The sequence below is a fragment of the Danio rerio genome, chromosome 5, assembly GCF_049306965.1.
Source record: "Danio rerio strain Tuebingen ecotype United States chromosome 5, GRCz12tu, whole genome shotgun sequence".
Taxonomy (NCBI): Eukaryota; Metazoa; Chordata; class Actinopteri; order Cypriniformes; family Danionidae; genus Danio; species Danio rerio.
Window position 1 is genome coordinate 43202849 of NC_133180.1, and position 27332 is coordinate 43230180.

A 27332-nucleotide genomic window follows, 5' to 3' on the forward strand; every position below is an offset into this window, starting at 1 on the left:
AAACCAATCTTGCTCATTTAGCATTATTATTACAGTTTCGTGAATTATAAATTAATTGATTTAAACTTCATTATTATTATTATTATTATTATTACTATTATTATTATAATAACTATGTTATTTATTATTATTAATTATTTATTATTTATATGTTGAGATGAGATGAATCGTTTACTCACGTGATTCAGATTGGCGATTCAAATTGTGGTTGCTATAGCAACGCGTGTTATGATTTGACTCCATATATAAACACCTAGACTCGCCGCTATCTGTTGATTGAGGAGAGGCGAATTTCTGAGACATTTGCTGAGGATTACTGTGCTGATACTGCGATTCTTCAAGGAGACCAGAGAATTTCTGACAGAAGACTTTTATTTTACAAGGAGATCGACGCTCAGAGCTGAAATTATTCCTTTTGACACGTTTTGTTGCTCTTTTGTTGTGTTTATTTTGATTTTGATCTTGTTTTTATTGACATTTTTATTGATATTTGATCTTTGTTCTTGTTTTCAGGTTTGCTGGAGTTTGGAGGAGTTTGTCAGATGGGTGAAAACCGCAGTGAGTGTTTTAGTTTTTATTTGTTTATGATCAATCATGACATGATGTTGTGTAATGTTTGGGGAAATGTGATGTAAATAAACTGGTACAAATGAACCCATTTCAACACAACTGTTCCCCGATATAAGTGATCAGATGTCTTTTATTCTCTGTAGATGCAGCTACTAAAGTTAATTGTTGATTAATTCTTATAATCTTATAATAAACGTGATATGTTGTTGTTGTTGTTGTCGTTGTCTCAGGCCGCTCCAGATCCAGGAGTTCTGCTTTCATCCAGGCAGCTGTTCAGGACGTCAGGACACATGATGGTGATGGTGAAACCCAGACCGTGAGCCAAGAGCTTGATGGATTTCTCGCACCTCTGCCTTCCCTGTTGGCCAAATCTGTGTCCACAGATCAGGGTAACAGGAAGAGGAAGCGGCAGAGCGGCAGCCAGCAAACACCAGAAGATGAACGTCCGTCCACCTCATCTAGAAGAGCTCTCAAACGCTCTCGCAGAGGTCAGAATGGCTTTTTGAAGAAGTGATGATGATGTTTCAGTAATGCTCTTTTACAGTTTTCTCTACTGCTGCATGTTTTCTTTGAACACACATTTCTACTGCTCCTCTGTGTTGCAGACGCGTATGCAAAGGGCCCACTGCTGGGAGACGGTGGATTTGGCTCTGTGTTTGCTGGGATGCGCAGGTCTGATGGACTGCCAGTAAGTCGTTTTCTCCGCTCTTCATTCAAACAGCCTTTAGAAATCCTGATCTCAGTAAATGTGATGTGTGAGGATCAGGCAGGTGTGATTTATTATGCTTTATCTGTCTACAGGTCGCCATCAAGTATGTGTCTAAAGAGCGGACACAGAGGAGACTGAGAGTTGTGAGTTCAGTGTGAACCTGTTGTTGTGTTTGATGTTTCATTGGGTTCTGAATCCAATCGTTTGTCCTGCAGGAAGGTCAGGGTCGGCTGCCGCTGGAGGTGGCACTGATGACCCGCGTCAATTCAGCTCCTGCCTGCCCCAACGTCCTGCAGCTGCTAGACTGGTTTGACCGTCCCAGACGCTACATCCTGATCCTGGAGCGTCCGGATCCCTGCCAAGACCTCCAGAGCTTCTGTGAGGAGAACGACTGTCTGGATGAGGGTCTGGCCAAGAAAGTGCTGGTGCAGCTGATCGCGGCTCTGAAACACTGCGAGAGCCGCGGAGTCCTGCACCGGGACGTCAAGCCAGAGAACCTGCTGATCTCCACAGAGTCCCAGGACATCAAGCTGCTGGACTTCGGCTGTGGAGATCTGCTCAAGCGCTCGGCCTACAAATACTTCGCAGGTGGGTTTGTGTTGCAGAAGGAAACACTCTGTGGATGTTTGTGAGCTTTTGATGATCCACCAAAGGGAATTTGTGTGTGCTGGAGTGTTTTGAACGGGTGTTTGTGTCTCCTTGTGTCTCTCAGGAACGATTCAATACGCTCCACCTGAGTGGTTCTGCAGACAGCGCTACCATGCGGGTCCAGCTACGGTGTGGTCAGTAGGAGTGACCCTCTTCAACATCCTGTGCAACCGTTTCCCCTTCGGAGGCTCACTGAGGGTCACGTCCAGGAGCAAACTGACCTTCCCCATAACTCTGTCAACAGGTAAGAGACTCACTGAGAGATCAGCAGAAGTGTGTTGCTCTGTGTTTCTGAACACGGTGTTGTGTGTATCAGAGTGCCGTCAGCTGATTGGCTGGTGTCTCAGTCCAGCGGCGGCTGATCGGCCCAGTTTGGACGATATTGAGCGCCATCCCTGGTTACAGTGAACAGGTGGCCAGTGACTTGACACTTATCTGAGTGACGCACTCATGGCTTTGATTGTGTTGTTAGGGTCAGTCTGGATTAATGATCTTAATGATTTGTGTAGGGTGAGCAGGAGTCACACAGGAAGTGCAGAGAACTGCTTCCTGATCACCTGCAGAATGAGGAGTGGGCATTAACTAATGGCCGACTCACCCAGGGCCGGGGCCCCTTTACCTGCACTAAGCCACCGCTTCAGATGACTTTAATGTTAATAGGGATTTTAATAATAAACGTATTATTTAGACAAATAATCCAGGTGTAGTGTCTTCCTAGAGTGACTGGAGAGAGCTCAAATAAAGGGAGAGTTCACACAGAAATCCAGATTTACTCACTGTTTACTCAAACTCAAGCGGTTTCAAATCTTTAAGAGTTTCTTGTTTTCTGTTTTGCACAAAATAAAATGTTTTGAAGAAGCTGAAAACCTGTAACCGTTGACTTTCATAGTAGCAAAAACAAACAAGTCAATGGGTACAGCTTTTCAGCTTTCTTCAAAATATCTTCTTTTGTATTGAACAGAATAAAGAAACTCAAACAGGTTTGGAGCAAGTGAAAGGGAGTTAATGATACAGAATTGTTATTTTGGGGTGAACTATCCATTTAAGTCCTCTTAATGGAGGTTTTCATAATGGTTTTAAAATGAAGATTGCAGCTCTACTGACTGAGGCTAAAGGTGTGATGAAATATTGTTTAGGTTGTTATTCCATTAAATGATCTTATAGATCTATAATATATAAGTTTTGGTGGAGTTGTTGTGCTAATTTGCCCACAGTAGCAGTAAAACCTCTGAAATGGTGTACACATCTGATGATCTAAGACCTAGTTTTTTTTTTTTTTTTTTAATATTAGGAATGTTCAGAGCTCTGTTAGATGTACATTTGCATTCTACATTTCTGTTGTTGTAGCAGGGAGATGTTTGTTTTGTGGCATGAAAAGAGTTTAAGAACTTCAGTTTTAGCTGGGAGTACTACTGCATGTGCACTCATGTGATTGGCTTAAATTATATTAAACTGAGAGACCCAGAAACAACACTGAGTCCTTTCTGAGACTGCAAGTCAAATATTCTGAAAAAACATTTAACCTTTCTTAAATGTATTTACATTTTTAATCATTAAAAACTTACAATATTAGAATCAATGAAAATAGGATGCAGATGCCAGAGCATTGTCATTAACACTCTTTTGAATCATATTTCTACTAAAGAACAATGACTTTAGTTTACTCTACTTTACATTCTGCTGGTTCTGACATTAGAATAAATACTGAAGTCTGAACTCTGAGCTCTTTCATTCCTCTGCCTTTGTTGCTGTGTGGAAGGCATGTCTAATGAAGCATAACACACTTCATCACCAGCCTGAAACAGAATATATTTAATTAAAATAATAAACAAATAAATAAACAAATAAATATATTACATTATATTGATGTAATTTATGTTGCTGCTAAACTATTGCGAATAATATATATTAAAATTATTCTCAAAATGTGCTCATACCTCAACATGTCTGTTCTCAGCCCCAGAACCTACAGAAACTTAACAAAAGATAAGAATAATTTACATTTTATAATTTGAGATATACATTTTTTACGAATAGCTGATGACCTGTAGTTTTCTTCTGACAGAGGCAGTAGACGCAGATGGAGAAGAGGAGAACACACACCGAACACACACTGAACAGCAGATTCCAGCAGAAAACACACTCTGATGCAGGTGATGTGGAGGTGCTGTTAAACCGTTCAGCACAAGGAGACTCTTGCTCTAAAATGAACAACAGGCCATTATTAAAGTGAATGTATATTTAGTTATTATATTCATTTTATTTTATCTTTACTGATTACACACAATAATGAAAAATATGAGTTTAACACGGATGAATTTGCTAAAAGTGGTTGGAAAATCAGAAGTTAAAGATTCTAATATTAAATACACTATAAATCATCGTTTTACAAAATATAATGAATTTGCTGTTAATTTAATTTAAAGTATTATTAGAAACTAAGATACACTTTAAAAACTAATTATAAACACTTATTTTACTAATATACTTTATTAAATATACATTATTTCTGTATTTGAAGTCGGACTATGGCTGCAGGATTGTGTTGCTTAATTATTTGCAGGACTTTGCATTAATTATCGATAAAATTCATTCAAATAATATTAAAATAATAAAACTTTAGGTAAACATGTAAACTTATCATTAAAGCACAGCTATATTATGAAGAGATAAACTATAATTGACACTAATATTAGCTGTAATCCATAATCATCAAAATGAACTGAAATAAACACTTGAAATAAATTATTCTGAGTGTAATGAATGATTAAATAATTCCCCAGCACGGTTTAATTGAGAAAATATCTTTTGCAACACATTTTTAAACATAATATGTTAAATAAATAATCTCTAATAACTCATGACACAATATTTTAATAGTTATTTTACAAGACACTAGTATTCAGCCTAAAGTGCAGTTTAAAGGCTTAACTGGGTTAATTAGGTTAACTAAAGTTAGTTTAATTTAGGCAAATCATAGGACAACAGTGTTTGGTTCTGTAGCCAAAAAAAAAAAAAAAAAAAAAATCTTACAAGGCTTATAATAATGTGCTTAATTTTTTGTTTGTTTTTATCAAAAACTGTTTTCACTTCAGCCAAACTGAAAAATAAACTTCACTGATCTGATAAGATCTCTTAGATCATTGTCACAAAGCACAGATTTTCCATTAGGCTTTCTTTAGTCTTGTGTATTGATTAATGTGCGCGAGGGCAACTATTGGTTTAATGAGGGAGTTTTCTGAGAGATGAAGAGCTGTAAAGTGAGTGTTCAATTACAAAAAGAAATGATTATACAAACTCAGTGTTTCCTTTTATTAACATTGACAAAACCGTATTACTTTAAAAGAAATATGATTATCAAAGCATGTCTTAGAGCGAATAAGCCCAACAGGATTTTTATGTAATCGCCTTTTTTCTTAATTTATATATAAAATAAATGTTTAATTAGTAATCACTACTGATGGGTTAGATTTTCAATATTCAATATTGTTCAGTAATTATTCAGCAGTAATTAAACATCTCTGTAGCATTTCCTCCTGCAGACGTGGTTCAGTCAGTTCAGCACTGCAGGGAGCTGTCCATTGTGCTGAATTTACTCCACACTAAACTCTCTTCTCACATTAAATTCATTATAAGTGTCTGATCAGTGAACAGGATACTGTCATTTCTCAACAACTAAAGAAGGTCTAATGTAGAAATTAAAAGATAATAGGAAATACAAACAGATGGATTTGCTTTATGAAAGGAAATTTTGTTGAATGATTATTACAATTTGGTTTAAATGTTGAATGTTGCACTCGTACATGTTGCATTGCTCTGCTCTTCTTTAAATAAATCAAACCTCAGTTGTGTGCTGTTTACACTGTCTCTGATTCATGGCACGTATTTTAATAAATCAGACTTTTGCATCTTCAGTTTCTCATCAATTCCAAGTCATGGAAATAATAAAAGCAACATTTACAGCTGCAGCGTGCACTAAATATTTTCTTACTTTTCTTATTTCTGTTTTTGTCTAACCACAGTTTATCTCATGCATTGATGTGTGTATTGAGCATGCAAGATCACCAGCTTGACCACAAACAGTTTTAGGACATTCAGTCTGTTGCATGCCTGAATAAAAACACTTGTGGTTTGTGTTCTCGCCTAGCTTTTCACAGCAACTGCAACATCACTGCACCAGGAGCGTCAGTAAAGACCAAGAAGAAGAAGAAGAAACACAGCACTGAGCCTGAAAGCTGATGTACTGTAGGCTGCAAGCAGAATCCTTTATGACCCAGAGATAATTTAATATAAAAAATGTATATCAATATAATAAATGAATCATATTATTAATCATATTATTCATTTTATAAATAATTTTTAACTACATTCAAAAAATAAAAACCTGTTTACCTTTAATATGTTTACTTTAATTAACTTTGATATATTTTTACTACTGTAAACTGGTGTAAAAAATCAGGCCGCTTCAATGCAGACTTTGCACCCTTAACAGAAGTTCAGAAGCTCAAATCACATCAAATCATCAAACGTAATGACAAACGAGAGATGTTTTTCTGAATTTAATAAAATCTTTTTTTGTTTTAATATAAATGAACAAGGCTAGATAGGTTAGGAAAATTCTAGCAAACGTATAAGCTAATTGTCATTACAGACCTTGTGACAGTAATTTAGCTTATTGAAAGCTGTATATTAGTGATGAAAACAGCTATTTAGATTCATACAAACAGAAATAATGTATTTATAAACTTGCACCTTTCTGCTGTGGACGCCATCTTGTGGTCAGACGCGGGAACTCATTCGGCAGGTGAACTTTTGTGCTTTCTAGCCCTTGAGTGAACACAAAGTCCCTTAAAAAGCCTTCACATACATCCAAAATAACGAAAACATTAATAAAACTTAATAATATTAAATCTGAAAACAAGAGCAAATGAAAAGTACATAAATATGACTGAACCATGTAGCCTACCAGATGATGATACAAACGGCCATGTGATCTGAAATCGTGCGTAGACCATAGACTGTAAAATATAGGCATAGACATAGAAATTGTGAACGATTTAATTTACTTTCTATTATTTACAATAATAAACTTTTTTTAAAACTTATATTCCTAATATCTACGTGAGCAGTTAGCACTGTACGTGTAATTAACCAGCATGCACTTACATTGCTTGGGCCACTAATAGAAAATATATGAGTTAATTTTATTATTTTAATTTAATTAATTCCTAAATAGCTGTACATTTTACAAAGTCAAACCTTGTCAAACCAATCTTGCTCATTTAGCATTATTATTACAGTTTCGTGAATTATAAATTAATTGATTTAAACTTCATTATTATTATTATTATTATTATTACTATTATTATTATAATAACTATGTTATTTATTATTATTAATTATTTATTATTTATATGTTGAGATGAGATGAATCGTTTACTCACGTGATTCAGATTGGCGATTCAAATTGTGGTTGCTATAGCAACGCGTGTTATGATTTGACTCCATATATAAACACCTAGACTCGCCGCTATCTGTTGATTGAGGAGAGGCGAATTTCTGAGACATTTGCTGAGGATTACTGTGCTGATACTGCGATTCTTCAAGGAGACCAGAGAATTTCTGACAGAAGACTTTTATTTTACAAGGAGATCGACGCTCAGAGCTGAAATTATTCCTTTTGACACGTTTTGTTGCTCTTTTGTTGTGTTTATTTTGATTTTGATCTTGTTTTTATTGACATTTTTATTGATATTTGATCTTTGTTCTTGTTTTCAGGTTTGCTGGAGTTTGGAGGAGTTTGTCAGATGGGTGAAAACCGCAGTGAGTGTTTTAGTTTTTATTTGTTTATGATCAATCATGACATGATGTTGTGTAATGTTTGGGGAAATGTGATGTAAATAAACTGGTACAAATGAACCCATTTCAACACAACTGTTCCCCGATATAAGTGATCAGATGTCTTTTATTCTCTGTAGATGCAGCTACTAAAGTTAATTGTTGATTAATTCTTATAATCTTATAATAAACGTGATATGTTGTTGTTGTTGTTGTCGTTGTCTCAGGCCGCTCCAGATCCAGGAGTTCTGCTTTCATCCAGGCAGCTGTTCAGGACGTCAGGACACATGATGGTGATGGTGAAACCCAGACCGTGAGCCAAGAGCTTGATGGATTTCTCGCACCTCTGCCTTCCCTGTTGGCCAAATCTGTGTCCACAGATCAGGGTAACAGGAAGAGGAAGCGGCAGAGCGGCAGCCAGCAAACACCAGAAGATGAACGTCCGTCCACCTCATCTAGAAGAGCTCTCAAACGCTCTCGCAGAGGTCAGAATGGCTTTTTGAAGAAGTGATGATGATGTTTCAGTAATGCTCTTTTACAGTTTTCTCTACTGCTGCATGTTTTCTTTGAACACACATTTCTACTGCTCCTCTGTGTTGCAGACGCGTATGCAAAGGGCCCACTGCTGGGAGACGGTGGATTTGGCTCTGTGTTTGCTGGGATGCGCAGGTCTGATGGACTGCCAGTAAGTCGTTTTCTCCGCTCTTCATTCAAACAGCCTTTAGAAATCCTGATCTCAGTAAATGTGATGTGTGAGGATCAGGCAGGTGTGATTTATTATGCTTTATCTGTCTACAGGTCGCCATCAAGTATGTGTCTAAAGAGCGGACACAGAGGAGACTGAGAGTTGTGAGTTCAGTGTGAACCTGTTGTTGTGTTTGATGTTTCATTGGGTTCTGAATCCAATCGTTTGTCCTGCAGGAAGGTCAGGGTCGGCTGCCGCTGGAGGTGGCACTGATGACCCGCGTCAATTCAGCTCCTGCCTGCCCCAACGTCCTGCAGCTGCTAGACTGGTTTGACCGTCCCAGACGCTACATCCTGATCCTGGAGCGTCCGGATCCCTGCCAAGACCTCCAGAGCTTCTGTGAGGAGAACGACTGTCTGGATGAGGGTCTGGCCAAGAAAGTGCTGGTGCAGCTGATCGCGGCTCTGAAACACTGCGAGAGCCGCGGAGTCCTGCACCGGGACGTCAAGCCAGAGAACCTGCTGATCTCCACAGAGTCCCAGGACATCAAGCTGCTGGACTTCGGCTGTGGAGATCTGCTCAAGCGCTCGGCCTACAAATACTTCGCAGGTGGGTTTGTGTTGCAGAAGGAAACACTCTGTGGATGTTTGTGAGCTTTTGATGATCCACCAAAGGGAATTTGTGTGTGCTGGAGTGTTTTGAACGGGTGTTTGTGTCTCCTTGTGTCTCTCAGGAACGATTCAATACGCTCCACCTGAGTGGTTCTGCAGACAGCGCTACCATGCGGGTCCAGCTACGGTGTGGTCAGTAGGAGTGACCCTCTTCAACATCCTGTGCAACCGTTTCCCCTTCGGAGGCTCACTGAGGGTCACGTCCAGGAGCAAACTGACCTTCCCCATAACTCTGTCAACAGGTAAGAGACTCACTGAGAGATCAGCAGAAGTGTGTTGCTCTGTGTTTCTGAACACGGTGTTGTGTGTATCAGAGTGCCGTCAGCTGATTGGCTGGTGTCTCAGTCCAGCGGCGGCTGATCGGCCCAGTTTGGACGATATTGAGCGCCATCCCTGGTTACAGTGAACAGGTGGCCAGTGACTTGACACTTATCTGAGTGACGCACTCATGGCTTTGATTGTGTTGTTAGGGTCAGTCTGGATTAATGATCTTAATGATTTGTGTAGGGTGAGCAGGAGTCACACAGGAAGTGCAGAGAACTGCTTCCTGATCACCTGCAGAATGAGGAGTGGGCATTAACTAATGGCCGACTCACCCAGGGCCGGGGCCCCTTTACCTGCACTAAGCCACCGCTTCAGATGACTTTAATGTTAATAGGGATTTTAATAATAAACGTATTATTTAGACAAATAATCCAGGTGTAGTGTCTTCCTAGAGTGACTGGAGAGAGCTCAAATAAAGGGAGAGTTCACACAGAAATCCAGATTTACTCACTGTTTACTCAAACTCAAGCGGTTTCAAATCTTTAAGAGTTTCTTGTTTTCTGTTTTGCACAAAATAAAATGTTTTGAAGAAGCTGAAAACCTGTAACCGTTGACTTTCATAGTAGCAAAAACAAACAAGTCAATGGGTACAGCTTTTCAGCTTTCTTCAAAATATCTTCTTTTGTATTGAACAGAATAAAGAAACTCAAACAGGTTTGGAGCAAGTGAAAGGGAGTTAATGATACAGAATTGTTATTTTGGGGTGAACTATCCATTTAAGTCCTCTTAATGGAGGTTTTCATAATGGTTTTAAAATGAAGATTGCAGCTCTACTGACTGAGGCTAAAGGTGTGATGAAATATTGTTTAGGTTGTTATTCCATTAAATGATCTTATAGATCTATAATATATAAGTTTTGGTGGAGTTGTTGTGCTAATTTGCCCACAGTAGCAGTAAAACCTCTGAAATGGTGTACACATCTGATGATCTAAGACCTAGTTTTTTTTTTTTTTTTTTAATATTAGGAATGTTCAGAGCTCTGTTAGATGTACATTTGCATTCTACATTTCTGTTGTTGTAGCAGGGAGATGTTTGTTTTGTGGCATGAAAAGAGTTTAAGAACTTCAGTTTTAGCTGGGAGTACTACTGCATGTGCACTCATGTGATTGGCTTAAATTATATTAAACTGAGAGACCCAGAAACAACACTGAGTCCTTTCTGAGACTGCAAGTCAAATATTCTGAAAAAACATTTAACCTTTCTTAAATGTATTTACATTTTTAATCATTAAAAACTTACAATATTAGAATCAATGAAAATAGGATGCAGATGCCAGAGCATTGTCATTAACACTCTTTTGAATCATATTTCTACTAAAGAACAATGACTTTAGTTTACTCTACTTTACGTTCTGCTGGTTCTGACATTAGAATAAATACTGAAGTCTGAACTCTGAGCTCTTTCATTCCTCTGCCTTTGTTGCTGTGTGGAAGGCATGTCTAATGAAGCATAACACACTTCATCACCAGCCTGAAACAGAATATATTTAATTAAAATAATAAACAAATAAATAAACAAATAAATATATTACATTATATTGATGTAATTTATGTTGCTGCTAAACTATTGCGAATAATATATATTAAAATTATTCTCAAAATGTGCTCATACCTCAACATGTCTGTTCTCAGCCCCAGAACCTACAGAAACTTAACAAAAGATAAGAATAATTTACATTTTATAATTTGAGATATACATTTTTTACGAATAGCTGATGACCTGTAGTTTTCTTCTGACAGAGGCAGTAGACGCAGATGGAGAAGAGGAGAACACACACCGAACACACACTGAACAGCAGATTCCAGCAGAAAACACACTCTGATGCAGGTGATGTGGAGGTGCTGTTAAACCGTTCAGCACAAGGAGACTCTTGCTCTAAAATGAACAACAGGCCATTATTAAAGTGAATGTATATTTAGTTATTATATTCATTTTATTTTATCTTTACTGATTACACACAATAATGAAAAATATGAGTTTAACACGGATGAATTTGCTAAAAGTGGTTGGAAAATCAGAAGTTAAAGATTCTAATATTAAATACACTATAAATCATCGTTTTACAAAATATAATGAATTTGCTGTTAATTTAATTTAAAGTATTATTAGAAACTAAGATACACTTTAAAAACTAATTATAAACACTTATTTTACTAATATACTTTATTAAATATACATTATTTCTGTATTTGAAGTCGGACTATGGCTGCAGGATTGTGTTGCTTAATTATTTGCAGGACTTTGCATTAATTATCGATAAAATTCATTCAAATAATATTAAAATAATAAAACTTTAGGTAAACATGTAAACTTATCATTAAAGCACAGCTATATTATGAAGAGATAAACTATAATTGACACTAATATTAGCTGTAATCCATAATCATCAAAATGAACTGAAATAAACACTTGAAATAAATTATTCTGAGTGTAATGAATGATTAAATAATTCCCCAGCACGGTTTAATTGAGAAAATATCTTTTGCAACACATTTTTAAACATAATATGTTAAATAAATAATCTCTAATAACTCATGACACAATATTTTAATAGTTATTTTACAAGACACTAGTATTCAGCCTAAAGTGCAGTTTAAAGGCTTAACTGGGTTAATTAGGTTAACTAAAGTTAGTTTAATTTAGGCAAATCATAGGACAACAGTGTTTGGTTCTGTAGCCAAAAAAAAAAAAAAAAAAAAATCTTACAAGGCTTATAATAATGTGCTTAATTTTTTGTTTGTTTTTATCAAAAACTGTTTTCACTTCAGCCAAACTGAAAAATAAACTTCACTGATCTGATAAGATCTCTTAGATCATTGTCACAAAGCACAGATTTTCCATTAGGCTTTCTTTAGTCTTGTGTATTGATTAATGTGCGCGAGGGCAACTATTGGTTTAATGAGGGAGTTTTCTGAGAGATGAAGAGCTGTAAAGTGAGTGTTCAATTACAAAAAGAAATGATTATACAAACTCAGTGTTTCCTTTTATTAACATTGACAAAACCGTATTACTTTAAAAGAAATATGATTATCAAAGCATGTCTTAGAGCGAATAAGCCCAACAGGATTTTTATGTAATCGCCTTTTTTCTTAATTTATATATAAAATAAATGTTTAATTAGTAATCACTACTGATGGGTTAGATTTTCAATATTCAATATTGTTCAGTAATTATTCAGCAGTAATTGAACATCTCTGTAGCATTTCCTCCTGCAGATGTGGTTCAGTCAGTTCAGCACTGCAGGGAGCTGTCCATTGTGCTGAATTTACTCCACACTAAACTCTCTTCTCACATTAAATTCATTATAAGTGTCTGATCAGTGAACAGGATACTGTCATTTCTCAACAACTAAAGAAGGTCTAATGTAGAAATTAAAAGATAATAGGAAATACAAACAGATGGATTTGCTTTATGAAAGGAAATTTTGTTGAATGATTGTTACAATTTGGTTTAAATGTTGAATGTTGCACTCGTACATGTTGCATTGCTCTGCTCTTCTTTAAATAAATCAAACCTCAGTTGTGTGCTGTTTACACTGTCTCTGATTCATGGCACGTATTTTAATAAATTAGACTTTTGCATCTTCAGTTTCTCATCAATTCCAAGTCATGAAAATAATAAAAGCAACATTTACAGCTGCAGCGTGCACTAAATATTTTCTTACTCTTCTTATTTCTGTTTTTGTCTAACCACAGTTTATCTCATGCATTGATGTGTGTATTGAGCATGCAAGATCACCAGCTTGACCACAAACAGTTTTAGGACATTCAGTCTGTTGCATGCCTGAATAAAAACACTTGTGGTTTGTGTTCTCGCCTAGCTTTTCACAGCAACTGCAACATCACTGCACCAGGAGCGTCAGTAAAGACCAAGAAGAAGAAGAAGAAACACAGCACTGAGCCTGAAAGCTGATGTACTGTAGGCTGCAAGCAGAATCCTTTATGACCCAGAGATAATTTAATATAAAAAATGTATATCAATATAATAAATGAATCATATTATTAATCATATTATTCATTTTATAAATAATTTTTAACTACATTCAAAAAATAAAAACCTGTTTACCTTTAATATGTTTACTTTAATTAACTTTGATATATTTTTACTACTGTAAACTGGTGTAAAAAATCAGGCCGCTTCAATGCAGACTTTGCACCCTTAACAGAAGTTCAGAAGCTCAAATCACATCAAATCATCAAACGTAATGACAAACGAGAGATGTTTTTCTGAATTTAATACAATCTTTTTTTGTTTTAATATAAATGAACAAGGCTAGATCGGTTAGGAAAATTCTAGCAAATGTACAAGCTAATTGTCATTACAGACCTTGTGATAGTAATTTAGCTTATTGAAAGCTGTATATTAGTGATGAAAACAGCTATTTAGATTCATACAAACAGAAATATTGTATTTATAAACTTGCACCTTTCTGCTGTGGACGCCATCTTGTGGTCAGACGCGGGAACTCATTCGGCAGGTGAACTTTTGTGCTTTCTAGCCGTTGAGTGAACACAAAGTCCCTTAAAAAGCCTTCACATACATCCAAAATAACGAAAACATTAATAAAACTTAATAATATTAAATCTGAAAACAAGAGCAAATGAAAAGTACATAAATATGACTGAACCATGTAGCCTACCAGATGATGATACAAACGGCCATGTGATCTGAAATCGTGCGTAGACCATAGACTGTAAAATATAGGCATAGACATAGAAATTGTGAACGATTTAATTTACTTTCTATTATTTACAATAATAAACTTTTTTTAAAACTTATATTCCTAATATCTACGTGAGCAGTTAGCACTGTACGTGTAATTAACCAGCATGCACTTACATTGCTTGGGCCACTAATAGAAAATATATGAGTTAATTTTATTATTTTAATTTAATTAATTCCTAAATAGCTGTACATTTTACAAAGTCAAACCTTGTCAAACCAATCTTGCTCATTTAGCATTATTATTACAGTTTCGTGAATTATAAATTAATTGATTTAAACTTCATTATTATTATTATTATTATTATTACTATTATTATTATAATAACTATGTTATTTATTATTATTAATTATTAATTATTTATATGTTGAGATGAGATGAATCGTTTACTCACGTGATTCAGATTGGCGATTCAAATTGTGGTTGCTATAGCAACGCGTGTTATGATTTGACTCCATATATAAACACCTAGACTCGCCGCTATCTGTTGATTGAGGAGAGGCGAATTTCTGAGACATTTGCTGAGGATTACTGTGCTGATACTGCGATTCTTCAAGGAGACCAGAGAAATTCTGACAGAAGACTTTTATTTTACAAGGAGATCGACGCTCAGAGCTGAAATTATTCCTTTTGACACGTTTTGTTGCTCTTTTGTTGTGTTTATTTTGATTTTGATCTTGTTTTTATTGACATTTTTATTGATATTTGATCTTTGTTCTTGTTTTCAGGTTTGCTGGAGTTTGGAGGAGTTTGTCAGATGGGTGAAAACCGCAGTGAGTGTTTTAGTTTTTATTTGTTTATGATCAATCATGACATGATGTTGTGTAATGTTTGGGGAAATGTGATGTAAATAAACTGGTACAAATGAACCCATTTCAACACAACTGTTCCCCGATATAAGTGATCAGATGTCTTTTATTCTCTGTAGATGCAGCTACTAAAGTTAATTGTTGATTAATTCTTATAATCTTATAATAAACGTGATATGTTGTTGTTGTTGTTGTCGTTGTCTCAGGCCGCTCCAGATCCAGGAGTTCTGCTTTCATCCAGGCAGCTGTTCAGGACGTCAGGACACATGATGGTGATGGTGAAACCCAGACCGTGAGCCAAGAGCTTGATGGATTTCTCGCACCTCTGCCTTCCCTGTTGGCCAAATCTGTGTCCACAGATCAGGGTAACAGGAAGAGGAAGCGGCAGAGCGGCAGCCAGCAAACACCAGAAGATGAACGTCCGTCCACCTCATCTAGAAGAGCTCTCAAACGCTCTCGCAGAGGTCAGAATGGCTTTTTGAAGAAGTGATGATGATGTTTCAGTAATGCTCTTTTACAGTTTTCTCTACTGCTGCATGTTTTCTTTGAACACACATTTCTACTGCTCCTCTGTGTTGCAGACGCGTATGCAAAGGGCCCACTGCTGGGAGACGGTGGATTTGGCTCTGTGTTTGCTGGGATGCGCAGGTCTGATGGACTGCCAGTAAGTCGTTTTCTCCGCTCTTCATTCAAACAGCCTTTAGAAATCCTGATCTCAGTAAATGTGATGTGTGAGGATCAGGCAGGTGTGATTTATTATGCTTTATCTGTCTACAGGTCGCCATCAAGTATGTGTCTAAAGAGCGGACACAGAGGAGACTGAGAGTTGTGAGTTCAGTGTGAACCTGTTGTTGTGTTTGATGTTTCATTGGGTTCTGAATCCAATCGTTTGTCCTGCAGGAAGGTCAGGGTCGGCTGCCGCTGGAGGTGGCACTGATGACCCGCGTCAATTCAGCTCCTGCCTGCCCCAACGTCCTGCAGCTGCTAGACTGGTTTGACCGTCCCAGACGCTACATCCTGATCCTGGAGCGTCCGGATCCCTGCCAAGACCTCCAGAGCTTCTGTGAGGAGAACGACTGTCTGGATGAGGGTCTGGCCAAGAAAGTGCTGGTGCAGCTGATCGCGGCTCTGAAACACTGCGAGAGCCGCGGAGTCCTGCACCGGGACGTCAAGCCAGAGAACCTGCTGATCTCCACAGAGTCCCAGGACATCAAGCTGCTGGACTTCGGCTGTGGAGATCTGCTCAAGCGCTCGGCCTACAAATACTTCGCAGGTGGGTTTGTGTTGCAGAAGGAAACACTCTGTGGATGTTTGTGAGCTTTTGATGATCCACCAAAGGGAATTTGTGCGTGCTGGAGTGTTTTGAACGGGTGTTTGTGTCTCCTTGTGTCTCTCAGGAACGATTCAATACGCTCCACCTGAGTGGTTCTGCAGACAGCGCTACCATGCGGGTCCAGCTACGGTGTGGTCAGTAGGAGTGACCCTCTTCAACATCCTGTGCAACCGTTTCCCCTTCGGAGGCTCACTGAGGGTCACGTCCAGGAGCAAACTGACCTTCCCCATAACTCTGTCAACAGGTAAGAGACTCACTGAGAGATCAGCAGAAGTGTGTTGCTCTGTGTTTCTGAACACGGTGTTGTGTGTATCAGAGTGCCGTCAGCTGATTGGCTGGTGTCTCAGTCCAGCGGCGGCTGATCGGCCCAGTTTGGACGATATTGAGCGCCATCCCTGGTTACAGTGAACAGGTGGCCAGTGACTTGACACTTATCTGAGTGACGCACTCATGGCTTTGATTGTGTTGTTAGGGTCAGTCTGGATTAATGATCTTAATGATTTGTGTAGGGTGAGCAGGAGTCACACAGGAAGTGCAGAGAACTGCTTCCTGATCACCTGCAGAATGAGGAGTGGGCATTAACTAATGGCCGACTCACCCAGGGCCGGGGCCCCTTTACCTGCACTAAGCCACCGCTTCAGATGACTTTAATGTTAATAGGGATTTTAATAATAAACGTATTATTTAGACAAATAATCCAGGTGTAGTGTCTTCCTAGAGTGACTGGAGAGAGCTCAAATAAAGGGAGAGTTCACACAGAAATCCAGATTTACTCACTGTTTACTCAAACTCAAGCGGTTTCAAATCTTTAAGAGTTTCTTGTTTTCTGTTTTGCACAAAATAAAATGTTTTGAAGAAGCTGAAAACCTGTAACCGTTGACTTTCATAGTAGCAAAAACAAACAAGTCAATGGGTACAGCTTTTCAGCTTTCTTCAAAATATCTTCTTTTGTATTGAACAGAATAAAGAAACTCAAACAGGTTTGGAGCAAGTGAAAGGGAGTTAATGATACAGAATTGTTATTTTGGGGTGAACTATCCATTTAAGTCCTCTTAATGGAGGTTTTCATAATGGTTTTAAAATGAAGATTGCAGCTCTACTGACTGAGGCTAAAGGTGTGATGAAATATTGTTTAGGTTGTTATTCCATTAAATGATCTTATAGATCTATAATATATAAGTTTTGGTGGAGTTGTTGTGCTAATTTGCCCACAGTAGCAGTAAAACCTCTGAAATGGTGTACACATCTGATGATCTAAGACCTAGTTTTTTTTTTTTTTTTTTAATATTAGGAATGTTCAGAGCTCTGTTAGATGTACATTTGCATTCTACATTTCTGTTGTTGTAGCAGGGAGATGTTTGTTTTGTGGCATGAAAAGAGTTTAAGAACTTCAGTTTTAGCTGGGAGTACTACTGCATGTGCACTCATGTGATTGGCTTAAATTATATTAAACTGAGAGACCCAGAAACAACACTGAGTCCTTTCTGAGACTGCAAGTCAAATATTCTGAAAAAACATTTAACCTTTCTTAAATGTATTTACATTTTTAATCATTAAAAACTTACAATATTAGAATCAATGAAAATAGGATGCAGATGCCAGAGCATTGTCATTAACACTCTTTTGAATCATATTTCTACTAAAGAACAATGACTTTAGTTTACTCTACTTTACGTTCTGCTGGTTCTGACATTAGAATAAATACTGAAGTCTGAACTCTGAGCTCTTTCATTCCTCTGCCTTTGTTGCTGTGTGGAAGGCATGTCTAATGAAGCATAACACACTTCATCACCAGCCTGAAACAGAATATATTTAATTAAAATAATAAACAAATAAATAAACAAATAAATATATTACATTATATTGATGTAATTTATGTTGCTGCTAAACTATTGCGAATAATATATATTAAAATTATTCTCAAAATGTGCTCATACCTCAACATGTCTGTTCTCAGCCCCAGAACCTACAGAAACTTAACAAAAGATAAGAATAATTTACATTTTATAATTTGAGATATACATTTTTTACGAATAGCTGATGACCTGTAGTTTTCTTCTGACAGAGGCAGTAGACGCAGATGGAGAAGAGGAGAACACACACCGAACACACACTGAACAGCAGATTCCAGCAGAAAACACACTCTGATGCAGGTGATGTGGAGGTGCTGTTAAACCGTTCAGCACAAGGAGACTCTTGCTCTAAAATGAACAACAGGCCATTATTAAAGTGAATGTATATTTAGTTATTATATTCATTTTATTTTATCTTTACTGATTACACACAATAATGAAAAATATGAGTTTAACACGGATGAATTTGCTAAAAGTGGTTGGAAAATCAGAAGTTAAAGATTCTAATATTAAATACACTATAAATCATCGTTTTACAAAATATAATGAATTTGCTGTTAATTTAATTTAAAGTATTATTAGAAACTAAGATACACTTTAAAAACTAATTATAAACACTTATTTTACTAATATACTTTATTAAATATACATTATTTCTGTATTTGAAGTCGGACTATGGCTGCAGGATTGTGTTGCTTAATTATTTGCAGGACTTTGCATTAATTATCGATAAAATTCATTCAAATAATATTAAAATAATAAAACTTTAGGTAAACATGTAAACTTATCATTAAAGCACAGCTATATTATGAAGAGATAAACTATAATTGACACTAATATTAGCTGTAATCCATAATCCTCAAAATGAACTGAAATAAACACTTGAAATAAATTATTCTGAGTGTAATGAATGATTAAATAATTCCCCAGCACGGTTTAATTGAGAAAATATCTTTTGCAACACATTTTTAAACATAATATGTTAAATAAATAATCTCTAATAACTCATGACACAATATTTTAATAGTTATTTTACAAGACACTAGTATTCAGCCTAAAGTGCAGTTTAAAGGCTTAACTGGGTTAATTAGGTTAACTAAAGTTAGTTTAATTTAGGCAAATCATAGGACAACAGTGTTTGGTTCTGTAGCCAAAAAAAAAAAAAAAAAAAAAAATCTTACAAGGCTTATAATAATGTGCTTAATTTTTTGTTTGTTTTTATCAAAAACTGTTTTCACTTCAGCCAAACTGAAAAATAAACTTCACTGATCTGATAAGATCTCTTAGATCATTGTCACAAAGCACAGATTTTCCATTAGGCTTTCTTTAGTCTTGTGTATTGATTAATGTGCGCGAGGGCAACTATTGGTTTAATGAGGGAGTTTTCTGAGAGATGAAGAGCTGTAAAGTGAGTGTTCAATTACAAAAAGAAATGATTATACAAACTCAGTGTTTCCTTTTATTAACATTGACAAAACCGTATTACTTTAAAAGAAATATGATTATCAAAGCATGTCTTAGAGCGAATAAGCCCAACAGGATTTTTATGTAATCGCCTTTTTTCTTAATTTATATATAAAATAAATGTTTAATTAGTAATCACTACTGATGGGTTAGATTTTCAATATTCAATATTGTTCAGTAATTATTCAGCAGTAATTAAACATCTCTGTAGCATTTCCTCCTGCAGATGTGGTTCAGTCAGTTCAGCACTGCAGGGAGCTGTCCATTGTGCTGAATTTACTCCACACTAAACTCTCTTCTCACATTAAATTCATTATAAGTGTCTGATCAGTGAACAGGATACTGTCATTTCTCAACAACTAAAGAAGGTCTAATGTAGAAATTAAAAGATAATAGGAAATACAAACAGATGGATTTGCTTTATGAAAGGAAATTTTGTTGAATGATTATTACAATTTGGTTTAAATGTTGAATGTTGCACTCGTACATGTTGCACTTGTGGTTTGTGTTCTCGCCTAGCTTTTCACAGCAACTGCAACATCACTGCACCAGGAGCGTCAGTAAAGACCAAGAAGAAGAAGAAGAAACACAGCACTGAGCCTGAAAGCTGATGTACTGTAGGCTGCAAGCAGAATCCTTTATGACCCAGAGATAATTTAATATAAAAAATGTATATCAATATAATAAATGAATCATATTATTAATCATATTATTCATTTTATAAATAATTTTTAACTACATTCAAAAAATAAAAACCTGTTTACCTTTAATATGTTTACTTTAATTAACTTTGATATATTTTTACTACTGTAAACTGGTGTAAAAAATCAGGCCGCTTCAATGCAGACTTTGCACCCTTAACAGAAGTTCAGAAGCTCAAATCACATCAAATCATCAAACGTAATGACAAACGAGAGATGTTTTTCTGAATTTAATAAAATCTTTTTTTGTTTTAATATAAATGAACAAGGCTAGATAGGTTAGGAAAATTCTAGCAAACGTATAAGCTAATTGTCATTACAGACCTTGTGACAGTAATTTAGCTTATTGAAAGCTGTATATTAGTGATGAAAACAGCTATTTAGATTCATACAAACAGAAATAATGTATTTATAAACTTGCACCTTTCTGCTGTGGACGCCATCTTGTGGTCAGACGCGGGAACTCATTCGGCAGGTGAACTTTTGTGCTTTCTAGCCCTTGAGTGAACACAAAGTCCCTTAAAAAGCCTTCACATACATCCAAAATAACGAAAACATTAATAAAACTTAATAATATTAAATCTGAAAACAAGAGCAAATGAAAAGTACATAAATATGACTGAACCATGTAGCCTACCAGATGATGATACAAACGGCCATGTGATCTGAAATCGTGCGTAGACCATAGACTGTAAAATATAGGCATAGACATAGAAATTGTGAACGATTTAATTTACTTTCTATTATTTACAATAATAAACTTTTTTTAAAACTTATATTCCTAATATCTACGTGAGCAGTTAGCACTGTACGTGTAATTAACCAGCATGCACTTACATTGCTTGGGCCACTAATAGAAAATATATGAGTTAATTTTATTATTTTAATTTAATTAATTCCTAAATAGCTGTACATTTTACAAAGTCAAACCTTGTCAAACCAATCTTGCTCATTTAGCATTATTATTACAGTTTCGTGAATTATAAATTAATTGATTTAAACTTCATTATTATTATTATTATTATTATTACTATTATTATTATAATAACTATGTTATTTATTATTATTAATTATTTATTATTTATATGTTGAGATGAGATGAATCGTTTACTCACGTGATTCAGATTGGCGATTCAAATTGTGGTTGCTATAGCAACGCGTGTTATGATTTGACTCCATATATAAACACCTAGACTCGCCGCTATCTGTTGATTGAGGAGAGGCGAATTTCTGAGACATTTGCTGAGGATTACTGTGCTGATACTGCGATTCTTCAAGGAGACCAGAGAAATTCTGACAGAAGACTTTTATTTTACAAGGAGATCGACGCTCAGAGCTGAAATTATTCCTTTTGACACGTTTTGTTGCTCTTTTGTTGTGTTTATTTTGATTTTGATCTTGTTTTTATTGACATTTTTATTGATATTTGATCTTTGTTCTTGTTTTCAGGTTTGCTGGAGTTTGGAGGAGTTTGTCAGATGGGTGAAAACCGCAGTGAGTGTTTTAGTTTTTATTTGTTTATGATCAATCATGACATGATGTTGTGTAATGTTTGGGGAAATGTAATGTAAATAAACTGGTACAAATGAACCCATTTCAACACAACTGTTCCCCGATATAAGTGATCAGATGTCTTTTATTCTCTGTAGATGCAGCTACTAAAGTTAATTGTTGATTAATTCTTATAATCTTATAATAAACGTGATATGTTGTTGTTGTTGTTGTCGTTGTCTCAGGCCGCTCCAGATCCAGGAGTTCTGCTTTCATCCAGGCAGCTGTTCAGGACGTCAGGACACATGATGGTGATGGTGAAACCCAGACCGTGAGCCAAGAGCTTGATGGATTTCTCGCACCTCTGCCTTCCCTGTTGGCCAAATCTGTGTCCACAGATCAGGGTAACAGGAAGAGGAAGCGGCAGAGCGGCAGCCAGCAAACACCAGAAGATGAACGTCCGTCCACCTCATCTAGAAGAGCTCTCAAACGCTCTCGCAGAGGTCAGAATGGCTTTTTGAAGAAGTGATGATGATGTTTCAGTAATGCTCTTTTACAGTTTTCTCTACTGCTGCATGTTTTCTTTGAACACACATTTCTACTGCTCCTCTGTGTTGCAGACGCGTATGCAAAGGGCCCACTGCTGGGAGACGGTGGATTTGGCTCTGTGTTTGCTGGGATGCGCAGGTCTGATGGACTGCCAGTAAGTCGTTTTCTCCGCTCTTCATTCAAACAGCCTTTAGAAATCCTGATCTCAGTAAATGTGATGTGTGAGGATCAGGCAGGTGTGATTTATTATGCTTTATCTGTCTACAGGTCGCCATCAAGTATGTGTCTAAAGAGCGGACACAGAGGAGACTGAGAGTTGTGAGTTCAGTGTGAACCTGTTGTTGTGTTTGATGTTTCATTGGGTTCTGAATCCAATCGTTTGTCCTGCAGGAAGGTCAGGGTCGGCTGCCGCTGGAGGTGGCACTGATGACCCGCGTCAATTCAGCTCCTGCCTGCCCCAACGTCCTGCAGCTGCTAGACTGGTTTGACCGTCCCAGACGCTACATCCTGATCCTGGAGCGTCCGGATCCCTGCCAAGACCTCCAGAGCTTCTGTGAGGAGAACGACTGTCTGGATGAGGGTCTGGCCAAGAAAGTGCTGGTGCAGCTGATCGCGGCTCTGAAACACTGCGAGAGCCGCGGAGTCCTGCACCGGGACGTCAAGCCAGAGAACCTGCTGATCTCCACAGAGTCCCAGGACATCAAGCTGCTGGACTTCGGCTGTGGAGATCTGCTCAAGCGCTCGGCCTACAAATACTTCGCAGGTGGGTTTGTGTTGCAGAAGGAAACACTCTGTGGATGTTTGTGAGCTTTTGATGATCCACCAAAGGGAATTTGTGCGTGCTGGAGTGTTTTGAACGGGTGTTTGTGTCTCCTTGTGTCTCTCAGGAACGATTCAATACGCTCCACCTGAGTGGTTCTGCAGACAGCGCTACCATGCGGGTCCAGCTACGGTGTGGTCAGTGGGAGTGACCCTCTTCAACATCCTGTGCAACCGTTTCCCCTTCGGAGGCTCACTGAGGGTCACGTCCAGGAGCAAACTGACCTTCCCCATAACTCTGTCAACAGGTAAGAGACTCACTGAGAGATCAGCAGAAGTGTGTTGCTCTGTGTTTCTGAACACGGTGTTGTGTGTATCAGAGTGCCGTCAGCTGATTGGCTGGTGTCTCAGTCCAGCGGCGGCTGATCGGCCCAGTTTGGACGATATTGAGCGCCATCCCTGGTTACAGTGAACAGGTGGCCAGTGACTTGACACTTATCTGAGTGACGCACTCATGGCTTTGATTGTGTTGTTAGGGTCAGTCTGGATTAATGATCTTAATGATTTGTGTAGGGTGAGCAGGAGTCACACAGGAAGTGCAGAGAACTGCTTCCTGATCACCTGCAGAATGAGGAGTGGGCATTAACTAATGGCCGACTCACCCAGGGCCGGGGCCCCTTTACCTGCACTAAGCCACCGCTTCAGATGACTTTAATGTTAATAGGGATTTTAATAATAAACGTATTATTTAGACAAATAATCCAGGTGTAGTGTCTTCCTAGAGTGACTGGAGAGAGCTCAAATAAAGGGAGAGTTCACACAGAAATCCAGATTTACTCACTGTTTACTCAAACTCAAGCGGTTTCAAATCTTTAAGAGTTTCTTGTTTTCTGTTTTGCACAAAATAAAATGTTTTGAAGAAGCTGAAAACCTGTAACCGTTGACTTTCATAGTAGCAAAAACAAACAAGTCAATGGGTACAGCTTTTCAGCTTTCTTCAAAATATCTTCTTTTGTATTGAACAGAATAAAGAAACTCAAACAGGTTTGGAGCAAGTGAAAGGGAGTTAATGATACAGAATTGTTATTTTGGGGTGAACTATCCATTTAAGTCCTCTTAATGGAGGTTTTCATAATGGTTTTAAAATGAAGATTGCAGCTCTACTGACTGAGGCTAAAGGTGTGATGAAATATTGTTTAGGTTGTTATTCCATTAAATGATCTTATAGATCTATAATATATAAGTTTTGGTGGAGTTGTTGTGCTAATTTGCCCACAGTAGCAGTAAAACCTCTGAAATGGTGTACACATCTGATGATCTAAGACCTAGTTTTTTGTTTTTTTTTTAATATTAGGAATGTTCAGAGCTCTGTTAGATGTACATTTGCATTCTACATTTCTGTTGTTGTAGCAGGGAGATGTTTGTTTTGTGGCATGAAAAGAGTTTAAGAACTTCAGTTTTAGCTGGGAGTACTACTGCATGTGCACTCATGTGATTGGCTTAAATTATATTAAACTGAGAGACCCAGAAACAACACTGAGTCCTTTCTGAGACTGCAAGTCAAATATTCTGAAAAAACATTTAACCTTTCTTAAATGTATTTACATTTTTAATCATTAAAAACTTACAATATTAGAATCAATGAAAATAGGATGCAGATGCCAGAGCATTGTCATTAACACTCTTTTGAATCATATTTCTACTAAAGAACAATGACTTTAGTTTACTCTACTTTACATTCTGCTGGTTCTGACATTAGAATAAATACTGAAGTCTGAACTCTGAGCTCTTTCATTCCTCTGCCTTTGTTGCTGTGTGGAAGGCATGTCTAATGAAGCATAACACACTTCATCACCAGCCTGAAACAGAATATATTTAATTAAAATAATAAACAAATAAATAAACAAATAAATATATTACATTATATTGATGTAATTTATGTTGCTGCTAAACTATTGCGAATAATATATATTAAAATTATTCTCAAAATGTGCTCATACCTCAACATGTCTGTTCTCAGCCCCAGAACCTACAGAAACTTAACAAAAGATAAGAATAATTTACATTTTATAATTTGAGATATACATTTTTTACGAATAGCTGATGACCTGTAGTTTTCTTCTGACAGAGGCAGTAGACGCAGATGGAGAAGAGGAGAACACACACCGAACACACACTGAACAGCAGATTCCAGCAGAAAACACACTCTGATGCAGGTGATGTGGAGGTGCTGTTAAACCGTTCAGCACAAGGAGACTCTTGCTCTAAAATGAACAACAGGCCATTATTAAAGTGAATGTATATTTAGTTATTATATTCATTTTATTTTATCTTTACTGATTACACACAATAATGAAAAATATGAGTTTAACACGGATGAATTTGCTAAAAGTGGTTGGAAAATCAGAAGTTAAAGATTCTAATATTAAATACACTATAAATCATCGTTTTACAAAATATAATGAATTTGCTGTTAATTTAATTTAAAGTATTATTAGAAACTAAGATACACTTTAAAAACTAATTATAAACACTTATTTTACTAATATACTTTATTAAATATACATTATTTCTGTATTTGAAGTCGGACTATGGCTGCAGGATTGTGTTGCTTAATTATTTGCAGGACTTTGCATTAATTATCGATAAAATTCATTCAAATAATATTAAAATAATAAAACTTTAGGTAAACATGTAAACTTATCATTAAAGCACAGCTATATTATGAAGAGATAAACTATAATTGACACTAATATTAGCTGTAATCCATAATCCTCAAAATGAACTGAAATAAACACTTGAAATAAATTATTCTGAGTGTAATGAATGATTAAATAATTCCCCAGCACGGTTTAATTGAGAAAATATCTTTTGCAACACATTTTTAAACATAATATGTTAAATAAATAATCTCTAATAACTCATGACACAATATTTTAATAGTTATTTTACAAGACACTAGTATTCAGCTTAAAGTGCAGTTTAAAGGCTTAACTGGGTTAATTAGGTTAACTAAAGTTAGTTTAATTTAGGCAAATCATAGGACAACAGTGTTTGGTTCTGTAGCCAAAAAAAAAAAAAAAAAAAAATCTTACAGGGCTAATAATAATGTGCTTAATTTTTTGTTTGTTTTTATCAAAAACTGTTTTCACTTCAGCCAAACTGAAAAATAAACTTCACTGATCTGATAAGATCTCTTAGATCATTGTCACAAAGCACAGATTTTCCATTAGGCTTTCTTTAGTCTTGTGTATTGATTAATGTGCGCGAGGGCAACTATTGGTTTAATGAGGGAGTTTTCTGAGAGATGAAGAGCTGTAAAGTGAGTGTTCAATTACAAAAAGAAATGATTATACAAACTCAGTGTTTCCTTTTATTAACATTGACAAAACCGTATTACTTTAAAAGAAATATGATTATCAAAGCATGTCTTAGAGCGAATAAGCCCAACAGGTTTTTTATGTAATCGCCTTTTATCTTAATTTATATATAAAATAAATGTTTAATTAGTAATCACTACTGATGGGTTAGATTTTCAATATTCAATATTGTTCAGTAATTATTCAGCAGTAATTGAACATCTCTGTAGCATTTCCTCCTGCAGATGTGGTTCAGTCAGTTCAGCACTGCAGGGAGCTGTCCATTGTGCTGAATTTACTCCACACTAAACTCTCTTCTCACATTAAATTCATTATAAGTGTCTGATCAGTGAACAGGATACTGTCATTTCTCAACAACTAAAGAAGGTTTAATGTAGAAATTAAAAGATAATAGGAAATACAGCAGATGGATTTGCTTTATGAAAGGAAATTTTGTTGAATGATTATTACAATTTGGTTTAAATGTTGAATGTTGCACTCGTACATGTTGCATTGCTCTGCTCTTCTTTAAATAAATCAAACCTCAGTTGTGTGCTGTTTACACTGTCTCTGATTCATGGCACGTATTTTAATAAATCAGACTTTTGCATCTTCAGTTTCTCATCAATTCCAAGTCATGAAAATATTAAAAGCAACATTTACAGCTGCAGCGTGCACTAAATATTTTCTTACTTTTCTTATTTCTGTTTTTTTCTAACCACAGTTTATCTCATGCATTGATGTGTGTATTGAGCATGCAAGATCACCAGCTTGACCACAAACAGTTTTAGGACATTCAGTCTGTTGCATGCCTGAATAAAAACACTTGTGGTTTGTGTTCTCGCC

General features: G+C 36.5%; 5 protein-coding genes and 3 long non-coding RNA genes across 18 annotated transcripts in view; 5 read left to right on the forward strand and 3 right to left on the reverse strand.

The window, feature by feature from the left end:
- Positions 1-27332, reverse strand: part of LOC103911105 (uncharacterized) — a 150726-nt gene that overhangs the window by 11167 nt on the left and 112227 nt on the right. The gene's annotated exons all lie outside the window — the stretch shown is intronic.
- LOC141385578 (serine/threonine-protein kinase pim-3-like) lies at positions 275-4932 on the forward strand. Of its 2 annotated transcripts, XM_073951332.1 has the most exons (8): positions 275-558; positions 801-1058; positions 1176-1258; positions 1372-1422; positions 1495-1867; positions 1992-2171; positions 2244-2339; positions 2437-2626. In XM_073951332.1, exons 1-7 carry the CDS (start codon positions 543-545, stop codon positions 2333-2335), a joined length of 1053 nt encoding a protein of 350 aa, XP_073807433.1. In that variant the 5' UTR covers positions 275-542; the 3' UTR covers positions 2336-2339; positions 2437-2626. The 2 variants fall into 2 exon arrangements, with proteins under 2 accessions (XP_073807433.1, XP_073807434.1); XM_073951333.1 differs by lacking the exons at positions 2244-2339; positions 2437-2626 and adding an exon at positions 3993-4932.
- On the reverse strand, positions 3064-7281 carry LOC141385582 (uncharacterized). 2 transcript variants are annotated; one of them, XR_012406281.1, is made up of 4 exons: positions 6894-7281; positions 6680-6754; positions 3865-4128; positions 3064-3723 (listed from the first exon to the last, which is right to left on the reverse strand). It is a non-coding gene; the product is annotated as an uncharacterized lncRNA (long non-coding RNA). The 2 variants fall into 2 exon arrangements; XR_012406282.1 differs by having other exon boundaries at positions 6680-6784; positions 6894-7237.
- On the forward strand, positions 6075-12701 carry LOC137495503 (serine/threonine-protein kinase pim-3-like). 4 transcript variants are annotated; one of them, XM_073951335.1, is made up of 9 exons: positions 6075-6167; positions 7706-7750; positions 7993-8250; positions 8368-8450; positions 8564-8614; positions 8687-9059; positions 9184-9363; positions 9436-9531; positions 9629-9813. In XM_073951335.1, exons 2-8 carry the CDS (start codon positions 7735-7737, stop codon positions 9525-9527), a joined length of 1053 nt encoding a protein of 350 aa, XP_073807436.1. In that variant the 5' UTR covers positions 6075-6167; positions 7706-7734; the 3' UTR covers positions 9528-9531; positions 9629-9813. The 4 variants fall into 4 exon arrangements, with proteins under 4 accessions (XP_073807436.1, XP_073807438.1, XP_073807435.1 ...); XM_073951337.1 differs by lacking the exons at positions 9436-9531; positions 9629-9813 and adding an exon at positions 11185-12701 and having other exon boundaries at positions 6111-6167; XM_073951334.1 differs by lacking the exon at positions 6075-6167 and having other exon boundaries at positions 7467-7750; positions 9629-9818.
- On the forward strand, positions 12692-19315 carry LOC110439784 (serine/threonine-protein kinase pim-3). Of its 4 annotated transcripts, XM_073951340.1 has the most exons (9): positions 13264-13358; positions 14897-14941; positions 15184-15441; positions 15559-15641; positions 15755-15805; positions 15878-16250; positions 16375-16554; positions 16627-16722; positions 16820-17004. In XM_073951340.1, exons 2-8 carry the CDS (start codon positions 14926-14928, stop codon positions 16716-16718), a joined length of 1053 nt encoding a protein of 350 aa, XP_073807441.1. In that variant the 5' UTR covers positions 13264-13358; positions 14897-14925; the 3' UTR covers positions 16719-16722; positions 16820-17004. The 4 variants fall into 4 exon arrangements, with proteins under 4 accessions (XP_073807443.1, XP_073807441.1, XP_073807440.1 ...); XM_073951342.1 differs by lacking the exons at positions 16627-16722; positions 16820-17004 and adding an exon at positions 18376-19315 and having other exon boundaries at positions 12692-13358; XM_073951339.1 differs by lacking the exon at positions 13264-13358 and having other exon boundaries at positions 14658-14941; positions 16820-17172.
- LOC141385585 (uncharacterized) lies at positions 17832-21172 on the reverse strand. Its single transcript, XR_012406287.1, has 4 exons — positions 20966-21172; positions 20752-20826; positions 18248-18511; positions 17832-18106 (listed from the first exon to the last, which is right to left on the reverse strand). It is a non-coding gene; the product is annotated as an uncharacterized lncRNA (long non-coding RNA).
- On the forward strand, positions 21539-25372 carry LOC137495505 (serine/threonine-protein kinase pim-3-like). 2 transcript variants are annotated; one of them, XM_073951344.1, is made up of 8 exons: positions 21539-21822; positions 22065-22322; positions 22440-22522; positions 22636-22686; positions 22759-23131; positions 23256-23435; positions 23508-23603; positions 23701-23881. In XM_073951344.1, exons 1-7 carry the CDS (start codon positions 21807-21809, stop codon positions 23597-23599), a joined length of 1053 nt encoding a protein of 350 aa, XP_073807445.1. In that variant the 5' UTR covers positions 21539-21806; the 3' UTR covers positions 23600-23603; positions 23701-23881. The 2 variants fall into 2 exon arrangements, with proteins under 2 accessions (XP_073807445.1, XP_073807446.1); XM_073951345.1 differs by lacking the exons at positions 23508-23603; positions 23701-23881 and adding an exon at positions 25256-25372.
- LOC137495618 (serine/threonine-protein kinase pim-3-like) overlaps positions 25256-27332 on the forward strand; it is a 58965-nt gene continuing 56888 nt past the window's right edge. The window contains exon 1 of one of the 2 annotated variants that reach the window (XM_073951347.1): positions 25256-25419. The gene's annotated coding sequence lies outside the window, so the exon portion shown is untranslated. The remainder of the gene's footprint in view (positions 25420-27332) is intronic. The other variant, XM_073951348.1, reaches the window with a different exon arrangement.